The sequence below is a fragment of the Lutra lutra genome, chromosome 11, assembly GCF_902655055.1.
Source record: "Lutra lutra chromosome 11, mLutLut1.2, whole genome shotgun sequence".
Classification (NCBI taxonomy): Eukaryota; Metazoa; Chordata; class Mammalia; order Carnivora; family Mustelidae; genus Lutra; species Lutra lutra.
This window is the reverse complement of record NC_062288.1, coordinates 102219894-102239381: the sequence shown is the minus strand read 5'-3', so window position 1 is coordinate 102239381 and position 19488 is coordinate 102219894. Positions and strand designations below refer to the sequence as shown.

The 19488-nt window shown below is 54.4% G+C and overlaps 1 protein-coding gene across 3 annotated transcripts; it reads right to left on the bottom strand.

Moving 5' to 3' along the window:
• Positions 1–1230: 1230 nt before the first annotated feature.
• ZNF783 (zinc finger protein 783) lies at positions 1231–18953 on the bottom strand. 3 transcript variants are annotated; one of them, XM_047695368.1, is made up of 7 exons: positions 18807–18953; positions 16071–16472; positions 15858–15984; positions 15566–15694; positions 7416–7544; positions 6257–6349; positions 1231–4405 (listed from the first exon to the last, which is right to left on the bottom strand). In XM_047695368.1, exons 1-7 carry the CDS (start codon positions 18828–18830, stop codon positions 3567–3569), a joined length of 1743 nt encoding a protein of 580 aa, XP_047551324.1. In that variant the 5' UTR covers positions 18831–18953; the 3' UTR covers positions 1231–3566. The 3 variants fall into 3 exon arrangements, with proteins under 3 accessions (XP_047551324.1, XP_047551323.1, XP_047551326.1); XM_047695367.1 differs by lacking the exon at positions 18807–18953 and adding an exon at positions 18260–18762; XM_047695370.1 differs by lacking the exon at positions 6257–6349.
• Positions 18954–19488: the final 535 nt, after the last annotated feature.

The window sequence follows — 19488 nt, the reverse complement described above, 5'->3', positions numbered from 1 at the left end:
TTCTCTCACTGTGCCATTGTTCCATCTCTGAGTCTGGCCTCTGATCAGTGCAAGGTGTAGCCTGGAGGACGAAGATCTGGTCTGCACAGATTAAGGATGAACAACTTCCAGTCCTGTAATGCGCTGTCACAGATCTGGCACTGAGGAGTGGACCTAAAACCATTTCAGAGCTATTTCCTACCAGGAGATGACAGCTCTACCTTCCGAGAGAAGGGAAAATCTCGTCCTGACAGTTCTTGTCACATAGGCTAGGGACAGACGAAGTCCAGTCTGAGCCTGAAGCACACGTAACCGAAAGTCCTCTCTAACCCAGAGCCCCTCCCAGCAGCAGCAGGAAGGACTTCTTGGCGAATTGCGGAAAAGAGCAAGCAGGCCCTCAAACGCATCATGACTGCAATCAGAGTTCGGGCCTGGAAGAGTTTAGGGGATCCTCACAGTCGGGTGGAAGACAGCTCCACAGGAGGAAGGCAAGGGCCTAGGTTGGGGAGGAAAGTAACCTCCCAAGATGACAGCAACAGGTCTCAGCACGGAAAAGGGGGTGACATTGGGGTGATGGTCTTCCTAAGGGGTCAGTGCTGGGGGCGGGGCGGATGGGCTGAAGGGCAGGCCCAAGAGAGGAAAGCCGGGGAGGGTCTCTGGAGTGAGGACGTCCGCGGTCCATGCTGCCCCCCCCCCCCCACAGACGGGAACCTCGGAAATCTGGCGGCTAAGTCCGCACACCGGCAAACTGCGGCCAAGAGAGAAGGTCCTTTATCGTTGACCTCACACAGCGGCATCCTCGAGCGTCGCGGTGGTCATCACCCCTCCACGAAGGCTGCGCCTCCCCAATTCCAAGACATCCTCCGAGACAACCGCGCTAACCCGTGCGCGGGCCGGGCTCGAGGAGCTCGCGAGCGCAGCGCGGCGGCGGCGTCGCGGTAGCCCCAGCAGGCGGCAGCCCTGCCCCGAGTGGGACCCGCCCCGCATCCCGGAGCCCGCTCCTCATTGGCCAATCCTGGAAGCTCCGCCCCAGCACGCACCCCCGAGGCCTGGAAGAGGCCCCGCCCCCGCAGGGGACTCCCAGGGTGGGCGGGGCTAGCGGCTGATGGGGCGTGGCGCGGGGGTAGCTCCTGCGCGCGGTTACAGCCTGGGGGCCCCTGGCCTGTGCGGGGCAAGTGGGGCCAGCCTGGAGGTCAGACTGGCCGGAAGGGCTGACTCCCGGAGCGCAAGCAACGGACCATGCGCACTCACTCAATTCAACGTATTTATTGAGCACCGATGAAGGCAAAGGGCCGCTACCCTCACAGTTCCTAAGGGCCTTTAGCACCAGGACCCCACCCCCTCCTCGTTTCCAAACAAAGAAGCCAAGACACAGAGCTAGGAGCCAGTCAAGGCCAAACGGGTTTCTAGCTGCCAGCTTCTGGAGCACCACTCTGCTCCCGCACCACGCTGCATGCATCGGCTCCTTTTGGTGTGAAGAATGTTCTCTGAAAACCTATCGAGTGCCAGGCAAGCTCACAAGGCCCAGCCAGGAACCAGCACCCTGAGTGCTTTGTTAGAAATGAGAGGGCCTGTGTCCAGCGATCACCCCTGTTTTGTACTATTGCTAGAGTACCCGTGTTTACACAGGACATTTAGCCTTAGAAAGGTCTAGGACTTTCAACCCTTGAGGCATCCCCAGGGAACACCGGAGACTAGCTCTTACAGGGAAGAGGAAGGCTCAGAGCAGCTCCATTTGCACCATAACCTGTCTGAACACTTGGTGACAGCCCAGCCCTGACTTGTGGTGCCCCTGGTGAGGATTGGGGATGCCAGAGGAAACGAGCAGAATGCAGAGCTGGGGAGGGTGGAAGCCCTTCCTCCCAAGCCCAGGGGAGCTTGGCTGGGCTCTCACCGGCTTGCATACTCACTCTTGCCCCAGAGATGATGGCAACGTTCCCAACTGCCCCCAACTCTGTTCAGGACTTTGGGAGAGGGGACAGGGTCAGAGGGACAAGAAGAAGTGGCACAGCCAGGGACCAGATGCCTGGAAGTAGGTCTGAATGCTGGCCACTTCCCACAGTGCCAAGGCCAATAAGACAACAATCAAAATAGCTGAGGACGCAGTACTCCAGTTTCAAATCGCCCAAACCAAGGGTTGCTCTCTAGGCAGCACCCAAAGTGGTGTGACCGAAGAGGCACAGATGCTAGCTGCCACCAAGACTTCTCCAGGAGGCCTGACGCTATTGCCCGAACTCCTACGGTCCGAACCTCATGCTTTGGTAAGAATTTGTTATACTGAAATACAAAGGGCTCCTTGTCGATATAGCCCAATGGGAAAGTCTCACCTCGCTCTGCACCCGAGACCTTCCACTCACCCTAGAAAATAAAGGTCTTTCCTGAGGGATTCTGACAGGGACAAAGAGCTGGAGAACATGGAAGAGAAGGGGGGGCCCTGAACTTGAAAAGAGGATACAACCAGGCTTCCTATCTGCCCCACTGCCTCTTAATCTTTTGTGACCCTGAAACCGCTAAGGTGAGGTAGGATGCACCGGGGTCATTACCCCCTCTGACAGGTGAGGAACAGGACACAGGAGGTGGTTAAAGAAACCTATCCCCATCTCTTGGCCTATCTCTGCTACCAGCCCCGAGTTCTTGGAACACACCGCTCCTTTAACAGGACAGCTCAGGGCGTGGCAGCCCAGGAGTCCAGCCTGGCTTCCCAGCCTCACCCACATCAGGAGCTTCCTCTCCAGGAGGAGCTTCCTGGGCTGGGTCTGCATCTCCCCCACCCACTAAGTCCATGGAGCGTGCATACCCATAATACTGAGACCTTGGGGGAAGGGTCCGCCACTCCGGGCCTCAGTTTCCCCTCTCAACTAATAACCAAAATCAATCATGGATGTTGGGATACTGGGAAGCACTCTGGGCCAAAGAAGCACACCCAGGAAGGCACCCGCTGTCAGAGCAGCAGCCAAGCCCCCACCAATACCTGGGCTGATCTGGACAGCCCCTCCACCATCCCTACACACAAGGAGGTAGCAGAATAATTCCTGCCCCTCAGGACTCCTGGTCCCCTTTGCAACCACACGTAACCCTTAAAAAAACACTAGAAAAACTCCATAAGGAAGGGGAAAAAAGGTTTCAAAATAACACAGTAGGAAAACTCAAATTTCCAGCACCTACTCTTCAAAATGTCCACTCTGCTGTGACCTCTGTGTACATTACGAACGGCAGGCCCCCCCGTGTCTCTGTCGCCTGCTACTGGAAGGGCCACTATCTCCAGTGCCGGTCTCAGATACCTGCCACAGTCTCTCACCAAAAGTTGGCATCCTCTAAGCCTGAAGGGATCCTTTCTAAGTCAGGAATGTAGAAAAGGCAGCAAAGAGTGATGAACTTAGGAAACAGGAATTTGAGGCTTCTGGTCATACACTCACTGTCACCAAAAAGGCCACTGCTTCCCATCTGAATGAAAAAAGCTCTCTCCAAAGCTATTCCAGAACGAGGAACCAGCGCCAGGCACCGGGGAAAGGCCCGAAGGCGGACAGGAGTCCTGCTGTGGGGTGACCCCGGAGAGCCGGAGGGTACCCCTGCAGGCTCCTGGCCGCTCAGCCCTCCTCGCTGTGGCTGGGCTGGGGCCGCGGGGGGCTCCGGGGGAGGGCCGGGGAAGTGGGGCAGTGCGGGCCCGCCTGGCCTCGGGCGTGAGTCTGCATGTGGACCGCCAGGTGGTGGTTCCGGTTGAAGGCGCGGCCGCACTGGGGGCACTGGTAGGGCCGCTCGCCCGTGTGGATGCGCTGGTGGCGGAAGAGGTCGGAGGGCCGGCGGAAGGCCTTGCCGCAGTAGGGACATGCCGGCCAGCCCTGGCTGGTGCCCGTGTGCAGGCGCTGGTGCAGCAGCAGACTCTTCCGCTGCTGGAAGAAGCGCAGGCACTCGCTGCAGTGGTACACCTTGCCGGCCGCTGGCCGCCGCGCCAGGAGGGAGCGGCCAGCCAGGGAGCGGCGGCCTCCGGGCTCCTCGGGGAGCCAGCGGATGACTGGGCCGGGCACCACCACCTCCCCCGGCTCCAGAGTGGAGGGGGCCTCCCCCCAGCCAGGGGGCGAGCTCCCCGGAGTCTCCCTGGGCTCCTCCTCCACGTGGGTCCGCTGGTGAATGGTCAGGTTAATCTTCAAGCGGAAACTCTGCCCACAGTCAGGGCAGGGAAAGGTCCGCTCTCGCCGGCGGGGGAGGATGCGGGGCGGCTCCCCAACGGCTCCAGGGGCCCGCGGGTCCGCCGGCCGCACCCGTGGCACCCCTGCCGCACGCAGCCGGCCAGGGCCCTCGGTTCTGCTCCTGGGCCCCTTGGCCATCCTACACACTGGCTGGCTGTGGGACTCGCCCAGGAAGAGCTGCTCGGGTATCATCTCGTCCTCGGACTGGGTTTCTGTCTTGATGACCACGCTGCCACCGCCTGGAGAAAGGAATCTCCACTGACTTCAAGTGGGCCACACTGGTGCCCACGGAGGCCACACCACCCAGCCCGGGGCTCCAAGCACAGCCCTAGCCGGGTCAGCACCCCCCTGCTCCCGTCTTCATGGAGCCCTTTCTCCTGCAAGTGCTCACAGCACACACACCAGGGACCCTGTTCCCTTGGCCCTACGGAGCAGGCACTGTCGCCTGAGCAGCCCCCCACTGGCTGTTTGCTGTCACAAGGCCCATTCCTGGAGGCCAAGCTACGGACATCAGGAGAGAGGAAACAAAGCCGCAAAACCAGAAGCCAGGGCGCCAGGGGTCAGAGGGCGGACGGAGTGAAAGCAAAACAGGTGGGAGGATGTGGGGGAGACCCTGCACCCTGAGATACATTGGCCGCACCGATCCCCAGGAGTTCTGACGACGTTAGTTCCCATCTGTGAATGACAGTGAGCCCTGGGGCCACTGGGGCAGGTAAGGAGCCTCGGGCCTGGAGGAGGCCAGCGTTTCAGCCACACTCCCAGCTGCTCATCCACGTAACAAATCTACCTGAGCATCCACTCCCTGTCTGGCACCAGCTCTCCGGTGACAGGTGGGAGGCACAAGGACCTCGGCTTCCTGGCTGGACCTCAGTGAGCCAGCACTTGACTCTGAGATGGGATTGAGGCTGGGAACTGCCAGGACAGAGGAGAGAGTGGGGGCTTGGAGGCAACACACGGGCCCTGGTGCTGGGAAGGAAGATCCCAGCCACAGGCCCTACCTGGAACACCGTGCACTCTTCGAGATCCTTCACTGCTGTTCCCCTCTGGGCTTTTCTGGAATCAGCCCCGACTGGTTTCTCTGACCTCCCCCTGAGCCCAGCAGCTCAGCTGCTGCAGCCCATGGTCTGTTCGAAGGCTGACAGTGAACCTTACCCTCTGCCTATTAGAACGGAACCTTTGGCCCCTTACGAGCGATTTCCAAGGTCCAGAGCAAGAGGGAGTTCGCTTCTTGTTGAAGCATGAATTTAAATCCCACCCCAGGAGACTCCGCTAACTGCCAAACCTTCTAGACCAGCACCTGATGTCAAGACCTCGGGGTTCTTTGCTCAAGTGCAGCTTCCCAGCAGCCCTCACAAATAACTCCGGACAAAACTTTGGTTTCTATGTTGGACATGACCCTGCCGTTTGTAATTTGGTCCTACAGCTACAGAATCAGTTAAGAGTCTCTAAGAAGCATCTGAACTTTGCATCTAAAGTGTTGCATTTAAGGGGCTACTGTGGTATTCCTAAACTTGGGGATTAGTGTGGGTCTCCGGCCCTATTCCATGTGAAGGCCAAGACCTCTTCATCTGAAGCCCATCTCCAGCTTGGACGCCCACCATGCCACAGCCCCAAGGCGGGCCCACATCTCACCTCTGCCTCCCATCAGAGCAGGATGGGACCAGGTAAGAACTGGATCCCTTTCTCTCAGGGCAGAAAACCACCCCAAAGCTGGAATGGGCGATGATTGCTACATCTTTTCCTGCTCATCAGGGTGTGAGCCCGGTTTTGTGGCCTCTAGGCGGAGGACCTGAATTTAAATCGTAGACCACTGCATACAAACTGTGAGACATCGGAGATTGTGCGTTGGGACCATTCACAGGGTTGCCGAGAGGCCCTTCTGTCACCAGACCCCAAACCTGGTGCGCGCAGCCTGTGTTCGAGCAGCACCTTCCCACCGGGCCAGACATGATGGGGGAAGACCAGGACCTAGACGGTCGGGGTCACGAAGAGCCGCAGGGCAACAGGACCTGGGAATGAGGCAGGGACCCCTAGGAAGAAGCACCCTCCCAGGGCCCACCCCACAGCCAAGGGCCCCTCCTGTCACTCACCTGGCCCCATGCCGGGCAGCCTCTCCCTGGGAGGGGATGCTGGAGACTCCCCACCTGAAAATTCTTGCTCCTGTTTAACCACGGCTGGAGGCCCTGTGCGAGAGACACTGTGAGGGCCCTTCCTGACACTGGGCTCGTGCAGGACGGCAGAGGCTCCAAGCAGACCCCGGATATGCTCGAATGCCTGCTCTGTCCAGAGGACTGCCCGCTTCATGGCCTCTGCTTCGGAGGGGAGAGGAAAGCCGTGACGGCTATGCCCCTGGTTCCCATCTGGGCCAGCGCGGACAACTCTGTCACCCTCATGGACCATCGAAGGACAGAGGGTTTGGGGAGGCCCCTGGGGCCCGGCGTCAGGTCTGCAGGGGAGCAGGGACAAAGAGAAGGTCCTCTCTGCTTACACACTGGCTGGGCAGGAGGGCACAGGGAGAGAGAGAGGGTCACCCCCCTCCACCCCAGGGAGCTCATAGTCACTGGAGGGAAAGCAACCCAGACTGAAAGTCAGGCCTGTGGGAACGAGGAGGGAGGAGGAGGAAGAGGAGGAAGAGGGCAGGAGAAGGCAAGCTAGCAAAGCCACGCTGCAGGCAGACAGCAAGACTCTGGAGTAAATGTGTGAGGCTAAATGCCCTCTGAGTTGTGCTCTATTTTGTGAAAGGACGGACAGGAACTTCCTTCACACACGAGCAGACAGAGAGCACTGGAAGGGGGGACGGAAGCCAGAGAGTCCCCCACAGGCCTCCAGAGAGAGGACATTTGCTGAGGAATGAATGCACGTGCCAGCACCGCGCTAGGCCCAGAACACAGACCTCCCGGTTAACGGGACCATCGCAGGAAGCCAGAGGAGGCCCGGTACCTGCCTTCATGTGCCCTTCTCCTCACTCCAGCCCAGCCAGAAGGCCTGGCCCCTAGCAGGCCTCAGGAACCCACACTTTTGCTCAGCCCATTTTTTCCTGCAAAAAATGCCCTTCATTCCCAGCTAAAATCTACGCTTCCTCCTCTAAGGCCTGTCGCAGGGTCCCCTGCCCAGGAAGCCCATCCAGCTCAGCGAAGCCTGGTGCCCGTCATCTGTCCCACCCTCACGCTTCAGCACGTTTCTCAGTAGCGCCCGTCTGGTCGTGTGTCAAGATGCTCTTTGCACAGCGGCCCGGCGGCCCTCACTCACCTGTGCTTGCTCCGGGTACGGTCACTCTCGTCTCGGAGTCTTGCCGGTGCCTGGGGACCTGCTCTTCTTTTGGTTCTTCCCGGGCAGGGCTGACGGGGCCGAGGATGTGCTCTGGATGTGGAGGGACGCCTGGAAAATGCAACTCAGTGACGCCAAGGACAACACAGAGATCCCTCCCGGTGGCAGGAGCCTGTGCCGCAGGGCCGCCTGCAGTCACCAGGACTGGGGGCATAGGGTCCAACACAGGCTAGGACATTTAAGTGGACTTCACGGATCACTCGTGGCTAAAAGAGAAGGAAAAGATCCAGCACAGTGACGTCTGAGCGCACCAGACAAGTCGTGTGGCTTAGGGCGTCCCGGCTCAGAACAACACAACAGTGGCTTCCGGGCCCAAGTCCTATACCACCCTGACATATAGGGATCCCCCTGGAAGCACCCCAAGATTCTCATCGGTGGTTCTGGGTAGGCCTAGGAATTACGCATTTCTTGAAAAACATTTTATTGTATTTATTTTTAAAGATTTTACTTGAGAGACAGAGACAGTGAGTGCATGCACACACAAGCAAGGGGAGGGGCAGACAGAAGGAGAAGCAGGTTCCCCACTGAGCAGGGAGTCTGACATGGGGCTTGATCCTGAGGTACTAGGATCATGATTCGAGCCAAAAGCAGATGCTTAACCAACTAAGTTACACAGGTGCCCCTGCAGTTTTGCTTTTTTTAAAGATTTAATATATCGGAGAGAGAGAGAGAGAGAGCACAAGCTCGAACATGAGTGGGGAGAGGGAGAGACAGAGGGGAGAGAGGCAGAGAGAAGCAGACTCCCTGCTGAGCACGGAGCCTGACACGGGACTCAATCCCAGGACCCTGATGATGACCCAGGCCAAAGTCAGATGCGAACGAGCCACCTGGGCGCCCATTAATCGCATTTTAAAAAAGGTTCTAGGTTGGGGCGCCTGGGTGGCTCAGTGGGTTAAGCCTCTGCCTTCAGCTCAGGTCATGATCTCAGGGTCCTGGGATTGAGTCCCGCATCGGGCTCTCTGCTCTGCAGGGAGCCTGCTTCTCCCCTCTCTCTCTGCCTGCTTGTGATTTCTCTGTGTGTCAAATAAATAAATAAAATCTTTAAAAAAAAAAAAAAAGGTTCTAGGTCAAAAGAGATGAACACAGAGTTCACAGAGTAAGAAATTTAAATGGCCCATAAATAAAAGGATACTCACCCCCCCTCATGTAAGAGAGGTATCATGAAAAATACACTGCTAATGGGGCGCCTGGGTGGCTCAGTCGTTAAGCATGGGTCTTCAGCTCAGGTCATGATCCCAGGGTCCTGAGATCGAGCCCTGCATCGGGCTCCCTGTTCAGTAGGGAGCCTGCTTCTCCCTCCCCTGCTATGCTTGCACACTCTCTCTCTCTGTCAAATCAGTAAATAAAATCTTAAAAAAAAAACAACACTGTTGGGGCACCTGGATGGCTCAGTCAGTTGGGAGCCCCAGAATCGAGTCCCACATCAGCCTCCCCAATCAGCAGGGAGTCTGCTTCTCCCTCTGACCCTCCCCCATCTTGTGCTCTCTCTCTCTCTCAAATAAATAAAATCTAAAAAAAAAACAACCAAATAAACAACTGTTGCCGGGGTGCCGAGGGGCTCAGTCATTTAAGCATCTGCCTTCAGCTCAAGTCATGATCCCAGGGTCCTGAGATCGAGCCCTGCATTGGGCTCCCTGCTCAATGGGGGGTCTGCTTCTCCCTCTCCCTCTGCCACCCCACCCCCTCATGATCTCTCTCTCTCAAATAAATAAATGAAATCTTGGGGGGGAAAAAAGGATTAAACACCATGACCAAGTAGAGTGTATTCCTGGAATGCAATGTTAGTTCAGCATATGAAACAAAACCAACAGAACACACCATATTAACAGAATGAAGGGAAAACACCTCACGAAAACAGGGAAAACATCTCAGTTAATGCAGAAAAATCATCTGACAAAATTCAACACCCTTCCATGATAAAACCATTCAAAAGACCAGACACAGGGGCGCCTGGGTGGCTCAGTGGGTTAAGCCGCTGCCTTTGGCTCAGGTCATGATCTCAGGGTCCTGGGATCGAGCCCCGTATCGGGCTTTCTACTCAGCAGGGAGCCTGCTTCCTCCTCTCTCTCTGCCTGCCTCTCTGCCTGCTTGTGATCTCTCTCTGTCAAATAAATAAATAAAATCTTTAAAAAAAGAAAAAAAAAAAAACAGACACAGAAACTATCTCAACATAATAAAAGCCATATATGAAAAACCAACAGTGAACAGCACATTCAATGGTCAAAGAATGAAAGCTTTTCCCCTAAGATCAGGAACAAGGCAAAATGTCCACTTTTACCACCCATTCAACAAAGGACTGGAAGCCCGGGCCAGAGCAAGTTAACAAGAAACAGAAATAAATAACATCCAAATTGGAAAGGAAGAAATAAAATGATCTCTTCAAAGATGAAATATGCAGGGGCGCCTGGGTGGCTCAGTGGGTTAAGCCGCTGCCTTCGGCTCGGGTCATGATCCCAGGTCCTGGGTTCGAGCCCCGCGTCGGGCTTTCTGCTCAGCAGGGAGCCTGCTTCCTCCTCTCTCTCTGCCTGCCTCTCTGCCTACTTGTGATTTCTCTCTGTCAAATAAATAAATAAAATCTTTAAAAAAAAAAAAAAGATGAAATATGCAGAAAACCCTAAAGATTCCACAAAGAACTGTAGGGACTAGCAAGTTAATTCAACAAAGTAGCAGGACAAAAGTCAATGTACAAAAATCAGTATTTCTATACACTAATAACAAGCAATTTGAAAAGAAAATTAGAGAAACAACTCCACTTATAATAGTATCAGAAAGAATGAAAGCCTCAGGAATTATTTAACTGGGGCACCCCGGGTGCCTCAGTGGGTTAAGCCTCTGCCTTTGGCTCAGGTCATGATCTCAGGGTCCTGGGATCAAGCCCCGCTTCGGGCTCTCTGTTCAGCAGGGAGCCTGCTGCCCCCCTCTTTCTGCCTGCCGCTCTGACTACTTGTGATCTCTGTTATTCTGCCAAATAAATAAATAAAATCTTAAAAAAAAAAAAAAAGGAACTATTTAACCAAGGAGGTGAAAGACCTTTACAATGAAAACTACAAAACACTGCAGAAAGAAATTAAAGGCATAATAAGTAAATGGAAACATACCATGTTCATGGGTTGGAAGGCTTAATATTGTTTATATTAACTACCAAAGTGACCTACAGATTCGATGCAATCTCTATCAAAGTCTCAATGGCATTTTTTACAGAAAGAGAAAAAACCCATCCTAAAATTCATATGGAATCTCAAGGGACCCCAAAGAGTGAAAATAATATTAAGGAGGAAGAACAAAGTGGAAGGACTTCCTAATTTCAAAACTTACAAAGACACTGTGATCAAAACAGTGTGGTAGTACTAGCATCGACAGAATAAATAAACAGAACTAAGTCATAAACCTTCACATGCCTAGTCAAGTGACATTTTAGAAGCATCCCAAGACCACTCAATGGGGAAAGGACAGTCTTTTCAACAAATGGTGCTGGGAAAACTGCATATCCACATGCAAAAGAATAAAAGTTGGATTTTTATCTAACTCCATATATAAAAACTAACTCAAATGAATCAAAGATCTAAATATAAGAGCTAAAACACAAAACTCTTAGAAGAGAGGCGCTTGGGGGGTTCAATCAGTTGGGCATCTGCCTTCGGCTCAGGTCATGATCCTGGAGTCCTGGGATCGAGCCCCACATAGGGCTCCTTGCTTATCAGGGAGCCTGTTTCTCCCTCTCCCCCTGCACTGTCTCCCCCTGCACTGTGCTCTCTCACTCTCTGTCAAATAAATAAATAAAATCTTTTTTTAAAAAATGATTATCTATAGGGACAAGGGAATAAGAATGGAAATAAGACTTTCCTGAATGCATCCTTTTAAACCATTCTGACTTTGCAAACATAACATGCCTTATGTATTCAAAACATTAAATGAAAAGGTAAAAAGAGCCATTTCTAAACACCTAAAAATAGGGCCACCTGTGTGGCTCAGTCAGTTAATCCTCTGCCTTCAGCTGGGGTCATGATCCCAAGGTCCTGGGATAAGCCCCACACTGGTCTCTCTGCTCAGCGGGAGGCCTGCTTCTCCCTCTTTCTCTCCCTCTGCTTGTGCTCCCTCCTTCCTATGTCTCTCTCTGTCAAATAAATAAAATCTTTAAAAAAATTTTTTTAAATCTTTTTAAAATAAATAAATAATCTAAAAATAAATAGAAACAAATGAACTTAACTGTGTATCAAGTTGGTGACATAACCCCCATAGAGAAAATAATTATTTCAAGTGACTTTAAAAGGCATTACTTTGGGGCACCTGGGTGGCTCAGTTAGGCGTCTGCCTCTGGCTCAGGTCACTGTCCCAGGGTCCTGGGATTGAGCCCTGCATTGGGGTCCCTGCTCATCAGAAAGACTGCTTCTCCCTCTCCCATGCCCCCTGTTTGTGTTCCTTCTCTCACTGTCTCTGTCAAATGAATAAATAAAATCTTTAAAAAAATAAAATAAAATAAAAATAAAAGGCATTACTCTGTCTATAAGTCCTGAATGGAATATGTTCAGAGGACAAAAAGAGCTGCAGAAAAATTTCAGCCTTCAATCGAAAGTCTAATTGTTTAAGATTTCTATGTAAAATAAAAGTGATATTCAAGTATAAGATCAAGAACATTACATTTGAATGAGAAATATCACTATGAACTCATGATATTTTCCTTTCCAAAAATACTTTTTAAAAGACTTTATTTATCCACTTGACAGAGAGAGAGATCACAAGTAGGCAGCGAAGCAGTCAGAGAGAGGAGGAAGCAGGCTCCCTGCTGAGCAGAGAGCCCGACGCAGGGCTCGATTCCAGGACCCTGAGATCATGACCCTAGTCGAAGGCAGAGACTTAACCCACTGAGCCACCCTGGCACCCCCAAAATACATATTTTCTAGGGGCACCTGGGTGGCTCAGTGGGTTAAAGCCTCTGTTTTCGGCTCAGGTCATGATCCCAGGGTCCTGGGATGGAGTCCCGAGTCAGGCTCTCTGCTCGGCGGGGAGCCTGCTTCCCATCCCCCTCTCTCTGCCTGCCTCTCTGCCTACTTCTGATCTCTATCTGTCAAATAAATAAATAAAATCTTTAAAAAAAATACATATTTTGGGGCGCCTGGGTGGCTCAGTGGGTTAAAGCCTCTGCCTTTGGCTCAGGTCATGATCCCAGACTCCTGGGATCGAGCCCTACATCTGGCTCTCTGCTCTGCGGGGAGCCTGCTTCCTCCTCTCTTCTCTGCCTGCCTCTCTGCCTACTTGTGATCTCTGTCTGTCAAATAAATAAATAAAATCTTTAAAAAAAAAATACATTTTTTTCTTTTTTTTTTAAGTAGGCAGAAAGGCAGGCAGAGAGAGAGAAAGGGAAGCAGGTTCCCCGCTGAGCAGAGAGCCCGATGCAGGGCTCGATCCCAGGACCCTGGGATCATGACCTGAGCTGAAGGCAGAGGCTTTAACCCACTGAGCCACCCAGGTGCCCCCCAAAATACATTATTTTCTAAAAAAAAAAAAAAATTTTTTCTGAAAAGGCCTAAAGTAATGCCAAAAATTAGCAATCACTAGCACTCATATTGAGGTATCCAAATATCATTTGCCACTGAATCAATACTCCTTGGAGAAATTTGTATTCCAGATCTGAGGCAGGAAATACATTAGATGATTCTAGAACATCTTATGGTATCTGAAAGCCACTGAAGTCACATCAAAATGACCTCAGGGCCAACTTAAAAGGGTTCCCATGAGCTAAAGATGGGACAATTAAAAAAAAAAAAAAAAAGATGGGACAATTTAAGCACAAAAAATAATGGCTGCAAACGATTGGTATATATAAAATATTTAAAAGTCTCTGAAGTCATTAAAAAAAAGTCAAAAAAGGGGTGCCTGGGTGGCTCAGTGGGTTAAAGCCTCTGCCTTCAGCTCAGGTCATGATCCCGGCGTCCTGGGATCGGGCCCCGCATCGGGCTCTCTGCTCTGTGGAGAGCCTGCTTCCTCCTCTCTCTGCCTGCCTCCCTGCCTGCCTGTGAGCTCTCTTTCTGTCAAATAAATAAATAAAATCTTTAAAAAAAAAAAAAAGTCAGAAAAAAAAAATCCCAAGTACTGGTCACCTTTAAAGGCTCCTAAGGGAGTAACTTCACTGTGAAAACTTATAAAGAAAAAGAATTAAGCTTCTATCCTGCCTCTTCTGTACAGACTCTATTTCAGGGTAACTAAGAGTTGATTAAGGAAAGTACTGTTTGTAAAAGAATTTCACCGATGCAGTGCCTAAGTATGACAGACTCTCACCATTTTGCAACCCTAATGGAGTAACAAATCTGGGGAACAATGTTCAATGACCGGTAAAATCACCAGATGAGAAGGTGATGGGGAGCTTTGTAACAGAAGACAGAGCCCAGGATCACCAGAAGGCACGAGGATGGAGCCTCAGTGCCTCGTGCCGTGGGCCTGGCAGGGAGTACACGCCACCACCTCTGAAGCCATGTGGCCCGTGAGGTTGAACCCAAAGAAGCCTCCTGATTTACCAGTTTATAGGAAATGCAAGAAAGAGAAAAACAATAAATGACACCAAATCCAGAATACGGGAAATGATGGCATTTGAAATGATAAATGACTTTATGGCGCGCCTGGGTGGCTCAATGGGTTAAGCCTCTGCCTTCAGCTCAGGTCATGATCTCGGGGTCCTGGGATCGAGCCCCGCATCACATCACGCTCTCTGCATGGTGGGGACTCTGCTTGGCCCTCTGCCTGCTGCTCCCCCTGCTTGTGCTCGCTTGCTCGCTCTCTGACAAATAAATAAAACCTTAAAAAAAAAAAAGAAGATAAATGACATTAGAATGTCAACAAGTAAATAATATTCAAGAGGGGGAGGGGAGGATGGGCATGAACTGAGGTGCCGAGCGACAGAAGGCAGCAATGTGTGTGCCCAGGGAGGCAGTGCCGCAGGCCACAAGGTGGGGAAGTCCGGAGCACGCGCCCAGTGACAGATGGCAGACACGAAAGGTCGCACACAGTAGGACTCCATTCACGTGAAATGTCCAGAACAGGCGAATCTAAGACACAAGAGGGCAGATGAGTAGTTGCCTTGGGCTGGGGAGCAGCAGGAGGGAAAAAGGAAGTCAAAACCACGGGGACAGGCTTCTCTTTGGCGGGCAAGGAAAGTTCCAGCTGTGGCGAGGGTACACAGCTGTGAAAAAGGGTGAAAACACCGAGCTGTATACTCTAATCCGGGAACTGCCTGGGATGCTAACTTCATCTCAACAAGGCTGTTAAATTTGGGGCGGGAGGGGGGCTTTTTATAAATCGAAAGCAACAGGTGGACTTCGGTGTCCCCGCATCAGGACCCGCCACCTATAGCAAACAGTTTCGAGACACTTGGGGAAAAGAGCACCGGGACGAGGGGCAGGTGTTCATCCGCTGCTTCCGACACTGGTAGGTCAGTTCCGCTCACAGAGCGGGAAGAGACGGGGAAGCCAACGCCCGGTCGCCGCCCAACACGGGTGATGCTCACGAAGAGGTCTGGCACTCCTTCCTACCTCCATTTATTTTTTAAAATTTAACCTTTTAAAAAGATTCCCAGAAGACTCTGATATCAGAGTCAACTTGGGAACCGCACCGTCCCTTACCACACCAGCTGTGGGGACCAAGTCGGCCCTGGACGCCCCCTGGGAGGGCCGCGTCCACACAGGGAAGCCGTAGGTGACGGGCCTTACCCCTGCAGGCTCACGTCGAGCAGCAGAGGAGGAGGGGGCGAGCTAGAGGGGCAGCAGGAGAGCTGCGGCTGCTCGCGGGGTCACTGGCGGCCCTAAGTCCCCGCTTACACAGCGCTCAGCAAGTACAAGCCAGAGGGCTGCCGGTCCCGGAGTCCTCACGACAACCACACAACGCCAGAACCGCTGGCCGCCCCGTTCAGAAGCCGAAACCCGGCGGCTCTAAGCTCCGCCCCCGCCCCTGACTCGGCTGGCCTAGGACAGAGTGGGCCCCACTTTGGGTTCAGGGCCTGTGCCCCTTCCTGGGCTCACGGCTCGTCTGAAAGCCCAGGAGAACAGTGTGGTCCACTCACTCCCCCGTCTTGCCCCACTCACCAGGGCTTGGCCTCCTTGGCTGGGCCGCCTCCCTCCTACTTCCCTCCTCCTGGCCCCACGGGCCTCCAGCACAAGGCTCCTCTCCCCTCTCCATCCGGGTCAGGATGTCTGGTTTGGAGATGGCATAATCTGTACACGGAATGGAAGGAGAGCTAAGTCAGGCCTGGACACCTGCCCCCGCACCTGCCCGCAGAGCTGGAGACACACGGAGAACAGAAGTCAATGCAAAGACGCAGACCGCTGGAGGCCGATTTGCGGACACAGACCCAGATCGCCACCTCCGCAGCCTTACCCAGGGACATCAGCATCTCATAGTTGCCCCGCATCACGTGCTTGTAGAGCTCCTTCTGCCACTCGTCCAGCTTGCCCCACTCTGGCTCAGAGAAATACACGGCCACGTCATCAAAGGTCACGGGCACCTGGAACCACAGGGGTCACGCATGCTCACCCACACACTTACGGCACGGTCCCTCGGGCTGTCCCACCCCAGGGGCCCGAGGGATACCTTGGGGGCCTCCCCCTTGCTGCCCGGGGGCAGGCGCAGGATCCAGAAATTTCGGTTCCTCAGCAGGTTCTCCATGTTCTCCAGCCGCCTCTGCAGCAGCCCGTACTCCTGCAGCAGGGTCCCCAGCACGGCCCACTTGCCCTCCAGCTGGTTCCCGAACTCCACAGCCTTCTTCTCGCAGTCCGCCAGCTTCTTCTCGGCCGTCCCCGCCCGCCCCTCCAGAGTCAGCAAGCGGGCCAGGCAGGAGTCCACCTTCTTCTCCAAGGCCTGGATGGCGGCCACCACCGTCCACAGTGTGATCTCCGTGGAGTACAGGTAAGAGTTCTTCTCCACAGCTGGTGGGGGTGACAGAGGAGGTGTCGAAGGGCTTTCGTCCTCTGTCTGCTTGTCCCTCTCTGGAGCCTGGCCACAAGAAGAGAAAGGGGAGATGGTCTCTGAATGACCCCATCTAACTGTGTACTTCAAAAAGCCTCACGATGACGCCTGACCTGGGAAGGCCCCAGCTGGGATCCTAAGGGCCAGTCAGGCAGGTGTCGGAGGTGGGCAGGGACATCAGTGAAGGCAGGAAACACTGGCTGGACCAAGGCGTTAGCAAGTGGAAAACGGGAGGAAACACACGGCCAAAGACAAAAGCATCTGCGGCTCTCAGGGGGCTTCCATCTTGGACCTTAGTCTCCTCCTCCTCCTCTGCAGACGAAGGGACAGGCCTGGCAGCGCAGAGAACATGAGCTCTGCGGCCAGAGAGCCCGGGTCCAGGCAGCAAGCCCGCCGCTCCCACGCTGGCTGACTCTGGGCACCGTCTTCCCACACAGCTTTCAACTTCACTTCCACATCTAGAAAACGGTACTCACAGGAGATGATCGTGAGAATGAATGACCCAGTCTTTGTTGAAAGCACTTAGCCCAGTGTCTAGCACGTGGTACAAACTCAACGCACGCAAGCCCCACGTGGATTCAGCTGAGACGGTAACAGTAAGGATGCGGACGATGCTGCTGTTGATGGTTTTGGCTCAGGGACGTGGCAAGAAACGGATCCCCCTGGGCTTTTTTCCTCCACCTTTTTCATTCCACTGTCCTTCGGCACCTTGGAAAGAGCTTCCAGAGTGCCTCGACTCAGCCCAGTGCCGACGCACGGGCCGGAGCGTGTACAACAGCCCAGTCCCAGGACCTGGTGCTAAAAGCCTTTTGGGGGCGCCTGGGTGTCTCAGCTGGTTAAGCTTCAGCCTGCGGCTCAGGTCATGGTCCGAGTCCAGGGATCAAGGCCCGTGTGAGACTCCCTACTCAGCTGGGAGTCTGCTTCTCCCTCTCCTTTCTGCTTGTGCTCTCTCTTGCTATTTCTGTCTTTCTCAAATAAATAAATAAAATATTAAAAAGAAAATAGGTATGCATCTGCCTGGGTTCTGATTTGTCCCCCCCCCTAACGTAAGTTCCCTGAGGGTGTGTGTGATTCACCATTGTATTCGCAGCTCCTAAAAGAGTGCTGAATGAATGAATGAATGACCCCACAATTAAACAACATTCATTCAGTAACAACTACTGGCCACCTGCCTTTGTAAAGGGACCATGGGGGAATGCAGAAAAAATTATGTGGTTCTTCCTTCTCCAGGAGAAAAATTCTGTATAGAAGCAGAGTTGGGGGCAAATCATTCCTGTTTGTAAAGTTTCTCGGCAATCTCAGGCACTGTATGATGACAAAAGGAAAGGAGGAAACGGAAAGAAATGGTCAGAAAAAGTTCTGAGGGACTGGCCCAGGGCTAGGTGGGAGCTGGTGATGTCACCAATGAAGTTCCAGAAATGCCCTGGGGGCGTATTCCCCAGGGGACAGGGCCACAAACCCCAGTATTCCCACCCCCTTTCTCTCCCTTGCACTCAGGGAATCCTAAGGGAAGCACACACCAAATTCATTAATTAAAGGAGTCGGAGTGGAAGTTCCTCCTTTCAAAGGAGCCACAAAAATCAAGGTTTCAAAAACTGCACTAAGAGGTATTAATAATGGTAGAAACCATTTACTGAGCTCTGTTTGCAAGGGATTTTCTGGTGTATCAAAACCAGCCAAAAGATTCTTTTCTCAGAATTGGGCATACTGCGCATTACCGGCCAAGGTTCTAAAATAATCCAAATAATCTAATCCAACATGCCAATCTGAGAAAAAATCTACCTGCAGTCCCTCTCGTAAACAGCATTCGACACCTTTCTCTTCGGTAAATGTAGAACACCGGGTGCCTCCATGAGAGTGTAATCCCGAAGTTCTCGCCTAGACGTCGGGCTCCAGTCTGACTCGGTGAGTGACCCTGGGCCAGTCCCTTCCCTGAGCCTCACACTCGCGCTGTCTGAACCGCGTGGGGCTGGGCGACAGTCGTCCCTGCGTGCCTCCGACCAGACAATGGCCGGGGGTGGGGGCGCAGGCGGGACACACAGCCAGCCGGCTTCAGGGCAAGGCCTGTCATCCGAAGTGCTGCTAGGAAGCAGGGCCTGTCCCCCAACGTCGGGGCCGCCCCGCCGCGCCCCGCAGCCCAGCCTGCCATTTGGGTCGCCCGCTCGGTCGACCCGAAAGCCCGGCCGGGACGCCAGACCCGGGGCGGCGGGGCGGACCGCGCTGGCGGGACGCGGCAGGCGCCAGCCTGGGCGGAGGCAGGAGGCCGCGCGGCGGGGCCGCTCCACGACTGCGGGGCGCGGACCCTCACGGCGGCGGCGGCGGCCCCAGGCCGTCTGGGCGTCCGCGGGCCGGGGCGCTTACCCGGGCGGGCGCCGCTTCGGCCATAGCTGCTCGCGTCCCTCACTCGGCGGCTGTCCTCGGCCTGGTCTGGCGGGCCTGGCGCAGCGCGCAGGCGGCGACGGAGGCGGAGCGGAGCCGCCCAGCCTCGGAGCTGCTGCCGGGCGGCCGCGAGCTGCGTCCGAGCCACGTGCCCCGTCGGCCCTTTAAACAAGAGCTGCGCTCGCGGCCGGGCACGAGGGTGCGCACAGCGCCCCCTGCAGCCCGAAGGACCGCACGTCCGCGGCCCGCGGCCTTCCGCGCGCCCCCGCCGGCCCTCGCGGCCTCGGGGGTCCCGGGTACGCAGGACGCCCGCCCACCCTGGCCTGGGCCGCGGGAGTGGACGCCGGCGCGGGCTCCCCGCAGACCCCGTGCAGGGGCAGCTCGGGGCGGGGGCGGTGCCCAGGCGTGGCCCCTAGCCCCCCTCCAGGACGCTTGGGGCCCAGCGTCCCACTTGGGAGAATCGAGTCAGGGAGCTAAGAAGCAGCTGTGCAGGGCGCTAAGAAAACGTGGGAGTTCCCGTGTCGGGGCGGGGAAGGGCTGGCCTTGCCGGGGAATCTGAAGCAGCTTTCCCGCCGTAGCGCCTCTGAAGGACCCAAGTGACTCGGTGTGGGTATACACGTTGCGCCGGGCGGGGGTGGGGGGTAGAGTGCGACAGATTTTAGAA

Excerpts from the sequence above, each read along its gene's own strand:
- ZNF783 (XM_047695367.1), bottom strand. The coding sequence starts at position 18,298 with ATGGAGGCACCCGGTGTTCTACATTTACCGAAGAGAAAG. Across the intron at positions 15,695-15,857 it reads TGAGATGCTGATGTCCCTGG|ATTATGCCATCTCCAAACCA; the intron begins GTAAGGCTGCGG and ends TTCCGTGTACAG. Across the intron at positions 6,350-7,415 it reads CGTACCCGGAGCAAGCACAG|GGCCTCCAGCCGTGGTTAAA; the intron begins GTGAGTGAGGGC and ends TCTCTCGCACAG.